Source organism: Haliaeetus leucocephalus, unplaced genomic scaffold (assembly GCF_000737465.1).
Source record: "Haliaeetus leucocephalus isolate CR32 unplaced genomic scaffold, Haliaeetus_leucocephalus-4.0 Scaffold932, whole genome shotgun sequence".
NCBI classification, from domain to species: Eukaryota; Metazoa; Chordata; class Aves; order Accipitriformes; family Accipitridae; genus Haliaeetus; species Haliaeetus leucocephalus.
Window position 1 is genome coordinate 10,948,737 of NW_010973368.1, and position 21,264 is coordinate 10,970,000.

At 36.7% G+C, this 21,264-nt stretch overlaps 1 protein-coding gene across 2 annotated transcripts in view; it reads right to left on the bottom strand.

Moving 5' to 3' along the window:
- TTC7B (tetratricopeptide repeat domain 7B) overlaps positions 1 to 21,264 on the bottom strand; it is a 125,540-nt gene that overhangs the window by 50,507 nt on the left and 53,769 nt on the right. For both annotated transcript variants that reach the window (XM_010583822.1, XM_010583823.1), the window contains 3 exons: positions 18,604 to 18,676; positions 17,153 to 17,313; positions 1,514 to 1,630 (listed from right to left, as the gene is read on the bottom strand). In XM_010583822.1, coding sequence (XP_010582124.1) covers positions 1,514 to 1,630; positions 17,153 to 17,313; positions 18,604 to 18,676 — 351 coding nt within the window. The remainder of the gene's footprint in view (positions 1 to 1,513; positions 1,631 to 17,152; positions 17,314 to 18,603; positions 18,677 to 21,264) is intronic.

Below are 21,264 nucleotides of genomic sequence, written 5' to 3' on the forward strand. Positions count from 1 at the left end.
AAGAGTAAGTTTTCACAGTCACTGCTGATGTCTGAAGGAAGCATTATTACTTAATGTGTATTTAACATGGCACAGTAGCTCTTAGCACAACAACAATAAAAAAGTAACGACAAGCCATGATTAGAGCCCTGATCAGTGTAGAGGATACAACAGCAGAGATGGAAGGTGAAAAGTTGTGCTGGAGTACATGCAAAGCCTCACTGAAATTAAGCTTACATATAAATGGTAACTATTCTGCACAGCAGTCTGACAATAAACTCTTAAACCCCGCTCCACACACACACAAACAGCCAACTAAAATAAACCACCACCCACTAAGTTAGAAGAGAAATTCTCTCCCGGCTCCCTGCTGCTAGTTCAGTGACTTTGAGTTAAAAATAATTCTGCTCAAACCTTTCTGGTTGCTGACGTACTTACTGTCTATAATCCCCGAGTCCTGCTCCCTGCTCCCCAGCGCAGTACCAGAGTCTTTCTCAGGACGCTGTGACGGACTCGGGTCCCTTCCCAGGCTTGTCCTGCCACACCCTCCAAACCTTCCTGCTCTGAACTGCTCACTAGCTCGCTAAGGAGAGACGCAATTTCCCCTCTTTGGCCATTAAGCCAACTCCGTCAATCTTCTTAAAGAGATGCATGTGTTTACATAACTGAGATCAAACAAAGTAAGAGCAAAAACTGAACAGATAATGTTCATCATACTGCTATACAGGTATCCGATGCCACCTGGTACAAAGCTCTTCTGCTGCAGCATCTGTTCTCCAGAAACTGTCAACCCTTCAAACAACCAGATAGCAGGAGATTCTGCTTGTCCTCTTCTCCAGGTACTTGATAAACATGTTGAATAACACCAGCATGGATTTCTGCAAAGTGGCCTTCCTGTTTATTTCATGGCTTATCTAAACATATGTGGCAAAGGACCTCCAAAGAAGCATTTTGGAAACCCAAATAGGATTGTATCAACTTATCCAAATACTTGTTAATGCCTCTAAGAACCTAAATAGGTTCATAAGCAAGACCTCCCTTTAAAAAAAAGCCATGCTGACTTTGCAAGCACATCATATTTACCCATATGACCTCTAATGTTTCTATGTTCTTAACTAACATCTAGTTCTCCTTCATTTTATTTAGTTAAAGTCCTTGAACTAAATTTCCACTACAGCAATCTCTCCTCTAGCCAATATAGAAGGCTCTATAACCCAGATCGGGGGGGGGGGGGGTGTCAAGACAATACCAGTACATTGAGCCCCATCAAGGAGAATAGCAGTTACCCAATCTCTGTAATCAGTCCTCATCACTGCAGTTTATTAGCTTTGGCATACATTACTTCACAGAACTCTGGACAGTTTCTGCATGTCAATCAGCTGGTATCTTTGCACTTCAGTCTCCAGATTCCCAGAGGATTAGTTTGTTCATATAAAATACCAGACCAAGTAAAAGCAGGACTGCTAATGCTAACATTGCCCTGAAAAGCTACTGAGCAAGGTACCGAGCAGCCTGGAATTCTACAGCGTCTTACCTTGGGTTAGTGAGATTGTAGCAGGATTTCCAAATCTGGAGCATGTGTTTACAGGTAAGGAGTGCTTCATCTGGGCCTCTGCACAGGGACTCCAATTTGACTTTTGTAAACAGTAATCTAGTGAAAAGAGAAAGGAAATTAAAAGAGAAAGAAAACATATAACAATTCAAGCAAAAAATTTTTAAAGATAGCCAACATCACACCAAACTGGAGAAAACATAACTCCAAAGACAATGTTAATTTAAATAATTGTTTCATGAAGTAATTACAATAAAGTCAAATATCTAACGTCATCAAAGTAATAGTGCTTTTTACAAGATGGCCTTTTCAACTGGACAGAAACAATAGTTGACGGGATTTTTAAAAATTTTTTGTGAAATTAGCAGGACCACTAAAAACAGTACTTCATATGTTGAAAAGAAAAGAGATGTCTTCACTAAGGAAAATCTTTACTACTTTTATGAGAAAGTGTTTTCCATTAACTAGCTCAGATGATAGTTATCTAACATATACCTCACAAAAGAAAATAATTCAGTATGATGCAAGTTATTTCCCTGTAGTATTGACTTCTACTATAGGAAATGAAAGAGGCTATATTGAAAAAGATACCACTGGACCAGATAGATTCATGGGAGGTAGTCAGCATTGGTAAGGTCAACAAGAAAATGTAGCTCCACTCTACATTATGTTGCCATCAGCAGGCACTAAAATTGATGTTTGACTTGAATTTTGAACATTTTGAACATTTGCAAGTGACAACCTGAAGAAAGCACATCATTCATCAAATATGCAACAAACTATTCATAATGGAAGCAAACATGTTTGCCGGAAGCCACTATAAATTAATTCTGATTTCAAAGTTGACGTTTCTAAAGGCAGCAAGACAAATAAAGCACATAGCCTCATAAGATGATGACTGCATATTCCTTTTGCATGCCATGTAACAATAGAAGGTTCTCCACAGATATTAACTTAGACACCTTCCTGGAAAATTAAAAAATATAAATGTAATGAGACAATAAAGAAGCTAATCCATTAGTATGCACGTTTACAGGAGTCACAGCATCTGGGAATGTATACTACACTGGAAAAATACTAATTTAAAAGCAATTTTTAGTAAATTGCAAGATTAAAGAGCACAAAGCAGGAGAAGAGTATGCACATAAAACTGTTAGCCTACTTTCTGGTTTTAAACCCAGGTGTACTTTGGCATTTTATTTCAGAGCAACCTTAACCATCCTAAGTGAAAAATTTGTATGATTGGTCATATGGTTTGCGTGGGAAGACTGAGAAGGGTGTAGAGGGTGGGCATGTGTGAAAGCTCAGAACTTTCTTATCCCAAATACAAACTTCAAGGCTGCTAATAGTAACTGCAAACTGCCAGAGGGTTTTCTCAAGAATAAGAAATGACATCACGTGCCTCACCAAGTTACAGTAGCTAAAGCTTTAGTGCTCCACTGAACACCCTTTGCAGAAACTACACAGCATGTAAATCTAAAAATGAATTGCACTACCTTAATTGTACAATGTATATGTTGGTGGAACTGAGGAGGAAATAGAAAGCAGGTCACTGAGTTAAAGAGACTGAACACCTGCGGAGAAGCAAGGTAAATAAGGTCATATGGAGTCTCACCTGATGTCATGTAGGCATCAGAGTAATCAGTTACACTAGTTTAGCTTTCTTCCTATCACTAAATCAGATTTGAGTGTACAGGGAACTATATAGATAATTTAAAGTCATATTTCATTTAGCAGAGCATTTAAGACTTTCAGGAATTTTGTAGCAGAGAGAAGGCACAGGGTCAGTAAATCACTAAGATTCAGCATGCAAGAACTAAAAGAAAAATTGAGCAGGAGATAGAAAGGGAGGGGATTTGATTATTAAGAAATTATTTAAACACGTGTACAAAATAGCAGGACTCTGTGCAACAAAAGCGTAAGAACCTGGACTACTAGTGCAGGATTCAAGGACAAGACAGCAGAACACAAATATACTTGTAAGAATTAAAGCAGCAGATCAGAATTTGATGCTTTTGGATGCACTTGTTACACATGCAACATAATCCCTGTTTCTTATGCATCATGGCAATCAAGGTGACTGGATGGTTGTACGTTTCCCAAAATACAAACAATAAACAAAGTATGATGGAAAAATATTCATAATTCTAATAAAGAAAGGCTAGGCAATTGTATCTAATGGGGGAAAAAAAAAGTACACTAGTGTGGGATTATCCACACTAAACCAAAAATAATCTTCTCGATATAAAAGGTTGCATTCATAAAGCCACAAAGAGCAGTTTCGCTGGGTCCAAGACATATTTGGACTATAAATCACAAAATAACTAAGACACTTCAGAAAACTGAGATGCAATGTTAACAGCAAAACAAAAACCTGCCAACTAAACATGTACTTAAATGGGGGAAGGAAGGGAAGAAAGAGGAAGGAGGCAATGGGCAGGGGGAACACCATGTGACAAACAGGTCTCCCAGATAACTTAAGTCTTCCAAGTTCCCCTGAAATATGGCTGGAGGTACAAGTTGATAACAAGATAAACAAGCAGCTCAGGGACAAGTACTACCTGGAAGGTTTTAGAAACTATGAGGTAGATCATCTGAAAAAGGATTTTCTGAAAGGTCAGCTTCAAGCATCTATGGAAACAACTCTTCTGGAATACAGCCTGCATTACTGACACAGGGAATTTTAAACTTTACAAGGACATTTTCACACGTGTTTTTAATACACTATTAAAAATGGTGAAGAATGGATAAAAACCTACCAAGAGATAGGATGATGAAAAACAAGCTGTACATTTTATGAGTATCATGAATTATCTGGTTGTGTTTGTCTGTAAGAGTCGGAGGTTTAAATTACTGGCACGTGGTGCAGAACAAAACATGACAGAGTAACCACAGCATGGTGGGACAGCACTCATGACTAAGAATGTGAGTATGGAGGAATAGACAATATTCAAAATAGAAATGAAGAGTAGAACAATGTGTGTCAGTGACATGTCAGACTGGAATAAATATAACAGATAACAAGAACAGAAATCCGTGTGGGTCAATTCCTTTGGGGAAGGAAAGTTGGTAAAACAGGTTCTGTTAAAGACATTAGACTAATGAGGCATTTGTTCCAGCATCAGTGTTTGATGTGGATGCAGACCTTTAACATTAGATAAAAATAAAGTGAATTGTATCATTTTAGGAGACTGATTATGCAGACACAAAATGGAGAACAAATCAAACTCTTAAGTGGAAAGGCTTAGTTATTCTTGGAGCTAATAGCTCATAAATTTATGAAATAGCTACTGAAGCAGCAAATGACTCTATTACCTCAAAACTGTTCTCACTGACTAATGAGGACATTATAAAACAGCTGCTCGCAACCTAATCCATGTATTGCTGAATTTTTATTTAAATAAAGAATGAAAAATCCCAAATGGGTTTATAACTAGGTCTTTGAATTTCAGTGGCATACACCCAAATAATGTCATAGCGAAGGTTAGCAAAGACATCCAAGATAACAGCAGAAGCCTCTCATTTAACATAAAGATGGTAAAAAGTTTAAGGATCCACATCTCAAGTTGAAGGAGTAAAACTTGATGTTTGGCAAGCCAATCATTGATAACATTGTGCAGGTAAGACATCAGGAACATGCAGAGATCATATCAAGAATAGCAGGGGACAGAGAGACGGGAGGAGAGAAAGAAAAATCAGCACAAAAAGCTGCATCTTAGGTACACAGTAAAAAGTAAAGATAAACTATACCTGAAGAGTTTATTATACAAAAAAGTTACAGTCTTTAAAGGCTTTTTTGTACCTAAGTACAAAAAAAAAAAGTGTATCCTAAACAGGGGCAACGGGATGAAGATTAAGGATATTTCAGGAATGAACCCCCAACCTCCACCATAATCCTTATCTATGTTGTCTCAGATATGAAAACAATGACAAATGGAGACTAGGAACACTTTAAAAATTGTTACAGCTAATGCAGTCAAAAATAATCAATTTCTCAGTACTGTGGAAACAGTGACACATAAGATTGTCCTTTCTAAAGTAAAAACTTCTAAGAAAATATCACTTCAGTAATGACTGGGGAGCAGCAACTACATTGCCTATGTTTTTTTCAAGAGGGAAGGCACAGACGAATATATACAATCTTAATAACATGCAAAAATTTATACAAAAATAGCATACAAAAAATGAAAGGAGTATTAGATAACATTGTTAACGGAAAAATGGGTTATAGTTCAACTTTAATAAAGAGATTGTACGAAACAACTGTGTAACAGTTACTCTAAAACAGAGCTGCCTAACAGCCAGGTTTGTCAAGGTGAGACAGCTGTGAAAAGAAGGCAAATGCAATTCTGGAACATACTCATTGGAGCAGAAGGAGAAAGAGACAGTGCCGTTTTGTACAATACCCCAGTGAGACCACATCTGGAATGTTATACATAATTCTCATTATAACAGTTAAAAAACACACACATGAGAAATTTCAAATTGGAGCAGCTGCAGAGAAAGGCTGCGAGGGTGATCAGCTGACTGGAGACGCAGAGTATCCAAAATACTTCATTTAGTTAGTCTAGCAAAAAAAAAAAAAAAAGCCAAGAAGAGGTACAAACTCTGTCTATAAATACAGATGAGACAAGCACCATGAAGGGAAAAGAACAATTTATCTAGAGGATAATGTTTCCACAAAAATGAGTATATATAAGGGCCATAAAGACTATTAAAACATTAAGGGTGGAAATTAAGTCTCAAGATTTTAAGTGAAATTGTAGAAAAGACGGCTTCCTCACAGTTTGTTTTGGATAGACTGCAGAAGAGGTAAAGCAAATAACCTAACTGCTCTTAAAATGCAGCTGGTAAGTTTACAAAAAATATTACAGATACGACAACAGTAATAATGGACCCTTGTGACTCCCAAGGTTCTTGCTAATGCTCTATTTCCTCAGCAGTACAAACTAATCTATTAAATCATGATCTGAAGCTTTCCTTACCAGCCAACAAGTGCACTTTGTAGCATAGTTAAGAACTTGTGAATCTCCAAAATAAAATTGCTGTCTTAATTATGCCACCTCCTTCTCAGCCAGCCTGTTTCACTTTTTGAAAGAAAACACTCAGGTGCTACAACCACCAATTCCCTTCCATAGAAACACTCTTGCAATGCCAGGAGATCAAAAGCAGTTAATTTGTCCAATACTGGCTTAAGTTATTAAGGATGTTTCTATTCTGTAGAACGAAGTGAAAATTCGAAGTAGTGAAGACTGAGCTCTGCTATGCAACAAGTAACACTATTAGTATTGAAAACTCTTAGATCTTTCAGTGAACAGGTATTGCTTACCTTGGGTGTCATTTTAAAACCAGCTGCTTTGCTTTTGGGATCAAATAAGTAATTTTCACATGTTGCTGTGCACCACATGAACAGACCAGCTTGGATCAGCCATAGCTGGATATATGTATTCCACACACTACTGCACGGAAGAGACCTGCCTTTTATTCCCCAATTCCTTCTTCAAATTTGGCAATATGACAATTCTTCCACCAGATCTGCCTGCTAGAACAGTGTCACTCAACACAGTGGTAACCAGGAACCTCCCTGAAGTCCCTCAGACTAAGAAACCTTCCACACCAAACTTTTAATTCCACTAGACTACTTCTTCTGAAGGGTCCATATCCCTATACCTTGAACAAAACTGAACAGAATGTTCTATTTTCAGTTAGGATTGGGAGTAAATTTCATTACTATTCTCTTATTATATAAATTATTTACGTTGTTCAGAGCTTGAAGAACATAAGGCAGAGCTGTGCGTAACACTGTGTGTTGAAAAATATCAGTCCTTCAGCATACCATACCAAAAGACTTGCTGAGAACCCTTTAAGGACTCCTCTGTATGCAGCAAGGTCAAGCATGGCATACCCTTCACAACAGTGAACAGCTATCCCCTTTGAAGAAGCTAAAATGTAAAAGGATGCATCAAATCCAGTTGTTTACAATGCTGGATTAAAAACACAACTACCTTTGTTTCATGTTTAACCTACTTCAAGTAAACTCAGTAAGTTTTAAGAGAACCTTTTAAAGTAATTTAACAGTTCGCATTTCTAACTTCAGCTAACAGTATTTTTACATTATAAGCAATTATTAAAAGATGGTAGGAAAGTAATTCATATACTGGGAGTCCCATAAATATGTTAACAACCAACAAACAAGCCACGCAGAAAGTGTCAAATAATAGCTTGGTCTCCCTGACAACCACATTAATTTCTACAATAGCTTAAATAGAAGAATAAACTTTATATATAATCAACTCTGATAGATAGCCTGTTACTTATTACAGCATAAAAGAAATACGACAAATACCAGTTCTCTGTAGGGTTATATAGTATTTCATTTTGGTTTCACATTTAAGTGCCTATTTGATATATCCCACAACTTCAAATCCTGGAATGCTAGAACAATTCAAAAGAAGTTGATCTGGTTTTAAACCTAGGCACTACGTTAAAAAAAAAAAAAGAACCACAAAAAAACCCTCACCAAGTGTAAACATAGGACTTGTGAAATCTTAGACTAACTAGTCTGTCTGATCATGATTCTGTATTTAAAAAAAAGGGGGTGTGTGTGATGCAGAATGTAATGCTATAGAAGGATATTAAAGTCTGAAAAGAAACTTTTTAACAGACAAGGTAGCCTTCTTTTAATATGATCTGAATTTAACAGAAAAAATAACTACGTTGATGTAAAACATAGATTCGCATGCATACTTCATACAGTTGCATCTCATTTCTGTAACAAACTGTCAGTGTCAATCGCTTGTGCAAATTAAATCAGGTTAACTGACAGACCCCACAGAGTAATTAAAATGGGAAAGCAGTAGGCAGAATGCATAAAATTAAGTTTGAACAAATATTATTCAATTTGAAAGAATCTAAATCTATTCACCTTTCCTAAATAAAGTCTTAGCAAGTCACTTCTTGCACTCAACAATTACATATACAGGAAAAACTTCTGATGACTGTTACAGGAAACATAGAAGAAATGAAGAAGTAGGAGGAAGCCAAACCTTCGCAAATTCAGTTTCTCTTAGTCAGTACATATTATCAGCAAGTACCCTTCTGAAAGCCTTGTAATTACTCATAAATAAATGGTTTAGAAGAAAAGGTTAAAACTAAAAGAAATCCTAGAGTTCCCAGCATTTACTTCATTCACAGTCCAGAATTTGACAACAGTTTACTGTCTGCAAGTTTGTAGCTTCTTTTAAAAGTATAGGGCTGACTGCTTTAAGACCCTTCTCTTGGGAATTCCACTTGAATTCAACAGGACTCTAATTTATGTGTAATATACTCTCCTAATGAACAGGTTCTTAGAACATCGCAGTAGGAAGCTTTCCAAACAATTTGTTCAGCAGCACAGCTTAATAGCTCTCAGCTGGATTTCTTTTTAAAAACCCAGCATATAGCTATACGAACAAATACAGCCATTGCACTCAAATGTGGAGATGCATCATAGAAATAACTTAGCAAGAAGCAAATCAGAATGCCAGCAAAGCAGGTAATTAAATATAAGCTCCAACAAAACAATCACACTTAAAATAATTAACGCAATCCTTTCCAACAGACATGATGCAGGTGATTCTCAGTATAAAGCAGTGATAAATGATACGGAACTATTTTTTGCAGTTCTTGTCTACATGTGATGAAAACTGGCTATGGTGCAACAGTTAACTGAAAGGCTAGAGAACATGACCTACTGACAGCAAGTACGGTGACATTCTTATCAGAAAGGACATTTGGAGGTGACCTGATTACAGAAGCTACCATTGGAGTATGACGTCACCAGTATTACAGAGGGCTTAGTAAAGAATGATATAAAACCAATGGCTGGAAACAAATAAGGGATCAATTCAAAGTAATAACAAAAATACAGTCTTAATGTAGAGTGCAACTGAAACACAGACAAGCTACCACATACTGCAATGGTTGCTCCAGTTTTTGCTGTGTTCTTACCAAGATAGGATGTCCTCTGGAAGGTATGCTTTAGCTAAACCTATATTAATAGAAAAACTAAAGCAAATTTAGCAACTTCTGATATACAGAAGGGCAGGGGTTTTAAAAATTGATCCTCCTGGCTTCAAACTCTATTCATTTGAGCATCCAGTTTTGACAGCTGTCCCTTTAAAACACTTGGTGTGGAAAGCTTACAGATTCACATTAGTCAGCTCCAAAACATCTGCATGATCATCAAAACACAAAATGACACAACTGCAAAAATTTAACCTACAGGGAGAATGACAACATGAAACTAGACAGAATATGAAATATGTATAGTTTTATAAAAGATTTACTTACACATTCAGTGATTTTAGGTGTATCACTTCTATCACCATGATAATCAAAGTATAGAAAGAAATTCATAGAGGTGTCTGCTGCAATTGCAAAGTGAACCCTTGCACAGTCTATTCCATTTTGAATATTCAAGGAAAGTTTTATTATCAGGAAAGATATAAATATAAATCGTTCATTACAAAACACAAAAAATCATCATTTGTAAGTACCTTGAAATAACTTTTTGCATGACTGAACAAATTAATCTTATTTCCTGGCCATTTCTTTCAAATTTCTGTGACATTGTTACCCAACCAATTTCTCTCACCTTATCCTGAACCCAATTAATCTTATCAACTCTTTCCCAATTTATCACATCTGCTTCTCATTTTTGTTCAAAGTGTCAACAGTCAGAAATGAGTCTCAATTATCCAAGCTGCATTTGCAAGCTAACAAGACACAATTAATGAGAAGAGGTTACTATCAGCTATGTCTACTTAGGTATTCAGCTGCTTCTATCAATCCAGTTCTGTCCTGGTTTCAGCTGGGATAGAGTTAACTGTCTTCCTAGTAGCTGGTACAGTGCTATGTTTTGAGTTCAGCATGCAAAGAATGTTGATAACACTGATGTTTTCCGCTGTTGCTCACTAATGTTTAGTCAAAAGTCAAGGATTTCTCAGCTTCTTGTGCCCAGCCAGCAAGAAAGCTGGAAGGGCACAAGAAGTTGGCACAGGACACAGCCAGGGCACCTGACCCAAATTGGCCAACGGTGTATTCCATACCATGGGATGTCAGATCTAGTATAAGAACTGGGAAGTGGGGGCGGGGAATCGCCGCTTGGGGACTGGCTGGGGGTCGGTCGGCGGGGGGTGAGCAATTGCCCTGCGCATCGTTTGTACATTCCAATCCTTTTCTTACTACTGTTGTCATTTTATTAGTGTTATCATTATCATTATTAGTTTCTTCTTTTCTGTTTTATTAAACCCTTCTTATCTCAACCCATGGGTTTTGCTTCTTTTCCTGATTTTCTCCCCCATCCCACTGGGTGGGGGGGAGTGAGTGAGGGGCTGCGTGGTGCTTAGTTGCTGGCTGGGGTTAAACCATGACAAGTTCCTTCAGGAAATCCGATTGACTGAATCACTGGATGCCCAACACTGGCAACAGGAGGTCAAGCAACCAAATCTAGTTTTGTAAAAACTCCAGAAAATCATTTAACTTAATAAAAAGTCTCCTAAACTGTTCCTCAAACAATCACCAAACATACCCAAAAGATGTGAAACCTGTTTCAAGTGATTCAAGAAAAGTGATAGATTCTATAGTGCTAACATTAATCATAAGCGTAATCTCCTCCAACTTGGGTTGCACAGATCCCCAGTAGTGGGAAGCCCATATACATGTTAGAAACATAGATGAAGTAAAAGTAGGCAGTTCAGATTGCTATTTGAAGCCTGACTCTCAAACAAGCAAAAGATGCAACAAAACCAGCCCTCGAGCCCCAAAATAACACAATTTTGTGGAAACCATGAATAGGTATCCTTGGTGTGCACTGGATGGCCTCCACTGCACCCTTTGAAATATTATTCCCCATATATTTTTTTCATAAAGCAGTAGCATTGCTTCTTTGTAAGGAAAAGCAGCAGTCAGCCCTGTGACTTTTGGTGGAGTTTATGTATACTGTATTTCATCTTATGAACTCAATGTCCTTAAGAAAATGTAAATCTGTAAACTATTATGAAGATAGTTTCTGACTAAAGCCAGAACAAATTAGTTATACTTGAAAACTTCTTGTTTTCCTGCCTTGAACACCCTGCGGCAGCCAGCTCATGACCCAAACTGGGACTCTCTCAATCAAGTTTCAAAGAAGAATCTACAGCCTAGCAAATATAATTCAGGGATAAGCCCCTGAGGCTAATGACCAATTTGTTATATAAAGTAATATCTACCTAGCAACAATGTCTTTTTTAATGGAACATTCTGTAAAAGCACACAACAACCACTGGGGGGGGGGGGGGGGGGCAGGGGGAAGACAAGCCCAGCATGAAAAAAACTACAAACAACTGATACTGTCTTTCATGACTTACAGAAAAATCATTCCTGAGAACAAATTCACTTAACCCCCAAGACAGACAGGATCAAAATGGAATGCATTTGAAAAAGCATGTTGTCCAACATTGACAAGAACATATACACCAACCTGAAAGACATGATTTTGGCAAGCCTAACAGATCACTACTTCTTGTCCAATCGTGTATTTCTGCCCTTTCCTCAAATAATTCCCAGTGCTCTATTTACCAAGGAAAAAAAAAAAGTGCAAGTTTAACCAGCACCACACACTGTAGTACAACTACAGCTGACCTTGGGAAAACAGAATAGCGTAGCCTATTCCCTTTAATTGATAAATACATCGCTGTCCCACAAAACATCAGTGTATGTATCATCATACATTGCATGTACCAACCAGCTCTTCTGTTATGCCCACCTGGACAGCTCCCAGAAGGAAACAAGTTTGTTAATCAATGAACTGAGAGGAATGTTAAAAGGCTCTGTGATTCTGGGAAGTGTACTGTAGCTCAAAAAGAGCCCTTGAGGGTCAGGAAGGAAAGGATTTAATAGTTTTCAGGAGTGACATATTGGCCTGATGCTTCTGTGAAATATTCTTGGAAGAAAAAAAAATTTCCATCACACTTCAACAAATGTAAATGTTTAAACTGTGAACTTAGTCTTCAGTTGTCTTCAAACCTGTTACCATATGTCTTTCCTTTTTGAGTGTACTTAACATTAAAATAACATGCTTGCACTCCTCAAATAACCCATCTGCTGTTCCCTACTTCTGCTACTTTAAAAGCTTGTCAGCTGCTATCCATTGCAGTTCAATTTTCAGCATAAAATTAGCAATTAATATTTATTATTTATTTTGCCTAATTACACTCATTTGAGGCACTATAATCATCTTTAAATACCCCAACACTTGAAATAATGAGGGAACCCCGAACAGCTAAGATTAAGAAAACAATATCACAAGTATTTAAGTAAGAAACCTAACTCTGTCTCCGTTGACTGAGAATCTCCTTTTGACTAACACTGAAGCAGAAACAGATAGAAGAGCTGTTTCAAGATTTCATATCATTCAAAAGACCACTAACATATAGATTCCTTGCAACAAGCAGATAAAAAGACAGGAAAGAGTCATGGAAAGGAGTTTGTAAATAAGGCTCCTCAGGTAATTGCACATGTAACTGTACTATATATACTGAACAAGATATACAAGCCGAGTATGAACCAATGCAACACAACCACCATTACCTTGCATCACCTTGAATACACCTTCAGACTATAATGCACACCTCTGGGAATGCTTATACATTCAGAGTAGGCAATCATTGCATTAAAATAAATAAAATTCAAGGAAAACCCAAGCAGCTAAGATCTCAAGCCTCCCTCACGGTTAAGTGCTCTAGTAATTTAGGATATATTGTGGCTTCCTCCTGCCTACTCTCTTTGCGTTCAGGGCAGCATGTCCCTGCTTCTGTTTCAAGAGGAGAAATGAATCGTCTCACCCAGTCTCCCACATAGTTTGATGGTTAGGACTCTGAGCTGCATCATCTGTGAGTTCAAATCCTGTCAAGCTGGGGAATAACTGAACTTCACATTTCTACTACAGGGACAAGTTGTCTAATGAAAGGTGGGGAAAAACAGTGTAACTTTAGATGAATTCAGATGCAGTAGGACCTGACTGAGATTAACTATTCAGATTTTTTGGTGCTGGCACCTTGCTCCCACCCATCTCACCAAAGCAGAGTATTCATAATCTTTTCAGTAATCATAATCTGCTCAGTAATCTTTTGTCTAGAGACCTTTTTGTCCCTGGATCAAAGCACTCTCAGATTTTAGGAGGCTTCAAAGATTAGCTAGCATTTAAAAGTAGATTGATTGTATCGCTCTGAAAAACACAGTTAACGTTTATAAGTAGAGTGGTTACAACATAGCATTTTAAGCTTACAAAAAGTTTGAACTGATAGTGGTATAGATATTCAGCAAATATTTTGCATTTTGACTATTTTTGGAAAGCATTACTACGTACCTATTTCACTTTTAGAGGTTTCTTAGATTTTCACCAATAGTTTTTCTAATACCCCTTAAGGTCTCAGAGCAGATTGCCTATTTATGCTGCCAATGTAATGAACAAAGGAAGAACAATCAACTCTCTATTCAAAGAAAAAGCTATACCTCGCTACTAACAGCACAATGTGATGTTGGCTCATTTCTTCCACTCCTTTAGATAATGATAGGATAGAATTCTTTGGCTCTGAGGAATTTCCTTCTACTTACTGACCTAGAGGTGCATGGGGCAATCATTATCTGATTGGCCATGTTTGTTCAGCAACTTTCTAGCTTTACAGTGCACGAAGGTTAACACTAATTTAAGATATGAAAGTATGCTGGCCATACGCCTTAAATATTGAACATGAATTCTAGGAATGCATCAGATTTTCAAATGTTAAAAACTGACAGACAACATACTTACTAATTGATTACAACAGAAGAGTGCTGGAAAGTATCCACTTCTCAGCATGACTTGAAGTGTATTCTATGACTTCCTTGCAACCTCTGGCATTTTATAAAGATGAGGTATTATAAACTTCTAAAAAATTAGATTCTTTTCAAAGAAAAGCAAAACAAAAAGGACATACAGCTGTTAACAGGGCAGGACAGCACTCAGTGCAGCAATGCAATTACAGCATACAGAGGTATGCAGATAAGAATAACAAAAAAAGAAGTAAGAAATAGCATAAATCATAAGCCCTATGTTTTACTTTAATATTTTCCAAGTACAGACATTTATTATGCTGCAAAGCCACCAAAGTATCATTTTGCATAACACTGAGGTAATGGATTCTAACAGAAATGCAGAGAATACCAAGAAAACTCTTGTATTGTGTAGCTTACTGGGATTGCAGATGTAACTGAAAGGTAAAACGTAACACATGATGATATTTGAAGTGTTCTCAAAAGCCAATAAAGTACCATAGGCAAATAATCAAATGTTTCAGTATATCTAAAAATTAGCAAGCCTTAGAGGAACACAAGAGGATCTCTTGCCAGTCTGCTAGGAAGTAGCGTGAGATTGTATTGTTTACAGAAGTTGCAGAAGAAGAAAATGGAATCAATGATACACTAAGCACTTGTGTTTTATATTTTATATATATGCACATACATGTTGTCAACCATTTCAAGAGCACCAGATATGCTATGCAAGAACAGATTGTAAACTTGAGGTTTTCCTGATAAATCCTTGAAAAATAACCCAGTTACATGAAGGCATCAATCCAAATTTATATTATTGACCAGATGCATCTGTCTGGCTGTCACTATCAATTGCAGAGAGCACACAAGGAATCTCAATCATATCCTTACTTCTCTGGGAACCAGAAATAACTTAACAGCATCAAAAACAAGACTCTAAAAGATTGTCTAGAGATACATATAGCTGTGTTTCACCTTGGATTCTTCAGCAATTGTTGCCACATCTGATGGTAATTTCTACTGCCAAGATACTCCTCTCAAATTCCCTGATCTGTATCAGTAGGTTGTAACATAGTACACTGTATCACCACGGTGTTTGCATTATACAACAGGACTAACAATTTAGAATGACTATTATATATATGATTAATATATATACGTACATTAATAGAAAGATCAATACTTTTTAAAACAACTCAGGCAACATGTTTAACCACAAGATGCAGTTATAAACAAGTACTGAAAGGCCATGAACCATAATATTGAAAAACCCATAAATACCTTTTGAATGCTCACAAGAGTAACTTTAAACATTTTACTGAATGATCCTTTGTTCTCTTATTACAATAGGGAGAACTGCAGTTTCAGAAATATTTCTTCTAGACTATTTCTGTTCTGAGAGAGATAGCAGCTTCTTTGTCATTTACATTGCCACTAAGTGGCAGAAGATGAAACAAGGACAGAAGATGACAGATCATGGTGCTTTGAACATATTTAACAATAATAGGGTATAAAATTAGGTAGCTGATACTTCAATTGTCTCTCAAACCATGACTTACTGACTGGTCCCTCAGACCTAAGGGAAGCAGAGACAGGTTTGGGAGAGGAACTGCTAGATAGTTCTGAAATCGTGAAGCATGTGTGGAAGCCCCTGATAAGAAGAGAGACAAGTTATACACGTGTGGATAAACTAGGAAGTGAGAAACAGCAAAAGGCCACAAAAGCAGTTGCACAGAAGTGGCTGCAAGCCACAGAAGTTCTGAGGAGAGGTGATATCAACAGAGGTCCTGGTCAGATTTATAAGGAAAAAGGCAACAGTACCTTATATAAACAGCCAACAGAAGGCATGAAATGTCAAGGAACAGGAAGGAAAAACACTATAATCTTTATTTCAAACTAATAATTCTTAAAGAAATCATATTTTTCTGGTAGGTTGGTATAGTAACAATTTATGTTACAGGCCAGTCATTTAAAAGTTAAGATTGAGATACTTCAAAAAATTGTCTAAATAAGCATTTAGGATATTTGTAATACTATGGATCACAACCGTGGTGACTGTTAGTAAAGCACCAGAATGGAACACTGGAAGTTAATAGAAGCTGTCCCTGAGATATTTCACTGCAAAGCATTTCATTAGATTTTCATAAGAAAATAAATAAATAAATAGCTTACAAAAGTACAAAATCCAAATGTATTTTAAGATATACTTAGCATGAAGAATAACCACAAAGAATGATTTTTTTCTTCAACAACACGAGAGCATCTACCAAACATGTTTCCTCCCTGTTAACTTATTTAGTTATCCATCAGCCAGCTTCAGTTGACTGGTTATTATACAGGCAAAAGAGGAGATTCTCTGTTATGATGTAATTTACAGAATAGATTCCATATAATATGCATAGAGTTATCTGTAGGATGGGATTAATCTAACCTAGCTAATAGTAAAGTCCTGTTTATCCTTCTTAGAATATTGTATAAAAACAGGAGACAGAAAAATACTCTAAAGCATGCAACAGGGAGAAATTACCTAAACAAAGAGTCTGTGGAAAAAAACAAAATAAGATCAACTATCCAGCTCCAGCCTTCCTTTCAAAAGCAAATCCTTGATCAAAATTATTTAACAAGCCTTTAATAAAAAGCAGACTTGCATTAAATGGGCAGGGGGAAAGACTGTTGGAAAAAAATCCAGACCAATCTTCAAATCCATCTCCTCTTGAAATGAATGAGATGAGAATCTAAGAAAAATAAATATGAGAGAAAGCGTAGAAAGCAAACATGACATTCACTCACATAAAATTTTCTGGATATTCACTCAAGGCCATGTCAATGATATTCAAAGCATCATGATAGTGTTTCTGGGCTGATAGCAAGAGTGCAAGGAGATGAAGAGAGTTGGCATCATCTCCTTGTAGTTGCAGAGCCTGACGAACATAACCCAAAGCTTCTGGTATCTGATTAAAAAAAAAAAAAAAAAAAAAGGGCAGAAAAAGAAAGCACCACTATTAGAAGTTTTGCCTACTACTTGATTGCACGTCCATAAAATTTTCAAAATGTTCACCTGGATATCATGTAAGATACTACTCAGAAGTTTAAAATGGACCTGATGCTCTACATCAGTGAACAGTAAAAATTAAATAATATATTAACTCTGGAAAATGAGATACATGTTTTAATAAAACAGTTCCTTTCAGCCCTTTAAAATATTCACTTACTATTCCTTTTCAAGTATTGGTTGTATTATTATATGATTTTGAAAATATTTTAATTGTAATACATTAACTAAAATGTACAGCTAGACTACAACAGTAACTTTTCTTCATGTGGAATTTCATGATCTCCTCAACTGCATGTGCTTCTGCTCAAAATAAGTACACTAAGTGTCAAAAACGGGAAATTTAATTAAGCAACATAGGAAGTTTGGAATTTAGAAGTACAGAGTCATAGCCTGCTACTGAAAAATATTTTGTGCTATTAAAGTGACAATCCATTCTGCTCTAATGTGACATAGTCCAATGTCTCTGCTACTCATTAGCAATGAAAAACAGTCACCTAGAGATGTAAACTGCTGTGTTCAAAACTCCTTCCTAAAACAAACATGACAGGAGAAGGCTTATCATGACATATACAAAACAGCTCCACATTATCCAAATTCATGTGATATATGGTAGAATCCTAAATCCCTTAATCATAACAGCTGTACAAGTTGGACTTAGCTATGATCTCTTTTATAGCTTTAAAATATTTTCCAGTTTTCTTAAACACATTTTTGTAATTTTGTTCGCAACAACCAAACCTCCTACAAGTATTCAGAAAAGGCATGGATCTTAACAGATACTCAAGATTTAAGCACTGTCAAGCTCACTGAAGACTAGATTCAAGAGTCCCACCCTCCAGATAACCAGTCTGAGCAGAGATTACACATAATAGGTAAAAACAGGGTAAAAACTGACTTTCCCCTCCCCTCCCCCCCCTCCATCCAGCAACATAAATGCTGAAACAAATAAACTGAATGTCTTATTTCTGATCCTAGAGCTGGAAATACTGTGGCAGAAGTCTGGAGAAGGGTAAAAGACTGAAGGTGTTCAGAGAGAGTATTTTGGGGTTGTTTTTCCATATATATGCATATATGCACAAGGAAAACCAGGGTTTTATTGAAGTAATCTTCATCTGTATCCATAAACAGATAAAAATTCTAATCTTCATATGACAGTGTGAGGCTGCACCTTTAAAACACAACTAACCTGTCTGGATATGGCAAGCTGCAGTGCCAAGTAAAATGCTGCCAGATGATCTGTTGGAGACAAACTGTGAGCCCTTAAAAACAAAGAAACAAAACAGAAAACCAGTGAATTTTTCCTGTTAATACAGGTTAGACATACACGCAAACACATATATATTCACGTATCCATATTCAGATCTCTTCACTACACATAAGCTCATATTTTTATATAAGTGGCATTCATTCCAGTGACTTCTCATACTTCTCAATCACCCTTGATTTAAAGGAAACACTTTGGGTCATTAGAGAGTCATTTTTAATAGAAATCAATTACATAATTTCAGTATAAATCTTAAAAATGAGCAATACATAATGATTCTCCAATTAAAGTATACTCCTAAACAAACACCAGATGTAATTATCTAAAACCAGTTATAATAAAAATTCATTAAGCAGAGTTTTCTTATAGAAAAATGAGAAAAAAAAATAATCCCCCAAAACAACATGCCTTCAAAAGAGAAGAATTATGTCATCTGCACAACAAGCAATCGCACCAACCCTGACCAGGATGGTTTTGAATCACAGAACTCAAAGAGGAAGAGTAGCAGCAAAGTAGATCAGAGTTTTGTTCATTCTTCAGACTCCCAAAATATAAGCACATTTTCACTCCAGCACACTAAGCCTCTTAGAAAGCCAGTTACCTCTTGGCATTGAGTTCCTTTGAGATTAGGTTAGCAGAGCACCTTGCTACATAGCAATGTGAAAGAGATGTAGGCCAGACAGCTTCTTTATCGTAGCATTATAGTAAAAGGCAGCATAAGATCTGATTCACCATGAACCTACGTTTGAAGTTCAGGTGAAGAAGTTTATGCTGATGATCTTTTCATAAATATAACTTTTGTCCACAGAAATGCTGAACTGCCCAATAGCAGCAGTGTTTTGTGATTATTCTCTCTTAAAATATTTGTAACTACTGCTGTTGCAAGTAACCCCAAATAAATAAAAACAAATAACTTTTTTCCACCTTTTTTTGAATTTGTTTGTTTTTAATGTTTTGGTCAAATGCACACATTTTGTCTTGTTCTTTTTGACACTTATCCTACAGAAGATGTTCTTGTAATACACTATTATTTTCCCCTGCAATACAATCTTTCTGCTGCAAGATAAGTTGGTTTTTTTGGCAGGATGCTTGAGCATAAAGAAAAAAAAAATTATGGCTGTACCCTAAAATAATGCATAGTAAATACTGGGCAGCAAGCCTGGAATTATTCTTTTTATTTATATTTGTTGCATCCTTTTAATCGAGGCTTGCTTAGAAATGGGATGTGTAATAATCATCAGAACATCTAATGAGCTGTCTTCCATGGGAGGGAGCAACAAAATTGACCTTTAATCCATTACAACCACAAAGGGAACATTCTGCATCTGGCTTGTGCATTTCTGTCTTCTCAAGTCCAGAGACAGCTCCAATAGTTTAGCAACTACACCCAACATGTATCAAAGTAATTTAAGTTATTAGGGGTCAGTTTCATGTTTTGTTAACTTTTCCTCTAAATTGGAGATTAGAGTCAAATATAAAGCCTAACAGGGTCTGGGACCAGTCCTTTTTTAAATTTAAGTTCACAAATTAAGCAAGACTAAGTGAGGACAAGAGATTTTAACTTAGAGAGTACTTATTCAGTCACCCAAGCTTCAGCTAGTGAAAGAATAAAGCTGTTACTATCTATCAAATATTTAGTGAGTTCTGTGAAACTTTAATTCACACCAATCACAGGAAAAGCACTCCAAGTCTGCAAAATAAAAAAAAAGTTACCGAAACAAACACCCCCTCAGCACTTTGCAAAGACGGCAACAAGCACCTTCTCAAATGGCCACTATCACAGACTGGTAGCCTTGAAATCTAGCATAGGCAAGGATCCAAACCATAACTGCATTCCTTCAGAATCTCTATTTCTTCAGGAACTGGTCCTCTAGGTAAGTGATTAAAAAACCCATGAAAACCAAACAAAAAAACTTGGCACATCAAAATACTGAGTCCAGTATAGCTGCTCACTTTATAAACTGTGTAGATGAATGGAGAATTTCAACTTCCACCTCCTGGAAAACATTTATTTTTAAGATGTGGGAAGAGAAAGTGGGCATGACTCTGGTATGCTGAGCATAACATCCTCTCTGTGGTAACAAATTTTCGGTAACATCCTATACCTATGTTATCAACACAAAGAACCTGCAACATTATCAACCACACTGAAGTGTATTTCCAGTACAGCTGATCTATCAGGTGCGAGTCTCCCTATGAGCACAAGTGGGGAAGCATGTTAATATACAGAACAATCACCTTTCAAAACATACTTTTTGCTTTCTCTGAGACGGTAGCTATGGGACTTCTGAGATGCAGAAACTCTGTTCTTTTCAAGGGCCAAACCATTCTACTCCAGATTCTGCATGGAGTCCAAGCTACTCATATCAGCAAGATCACGAACAGCAATTCACTAGAGTTTTCAAAACATATACCCTGCACATTACTAAAACCTTCGAAAGATACTTTAATTAAAAGCTTATGTACAAGTTCATTCTGGGAAAGGCCAGCAGAAAGGATGAATATAGAACTTAACATCAATACCCTGGAACATGCACTTAAAATACAAAACGCTGTGTCTAGGAGGTTGTATCAACTGGGGGG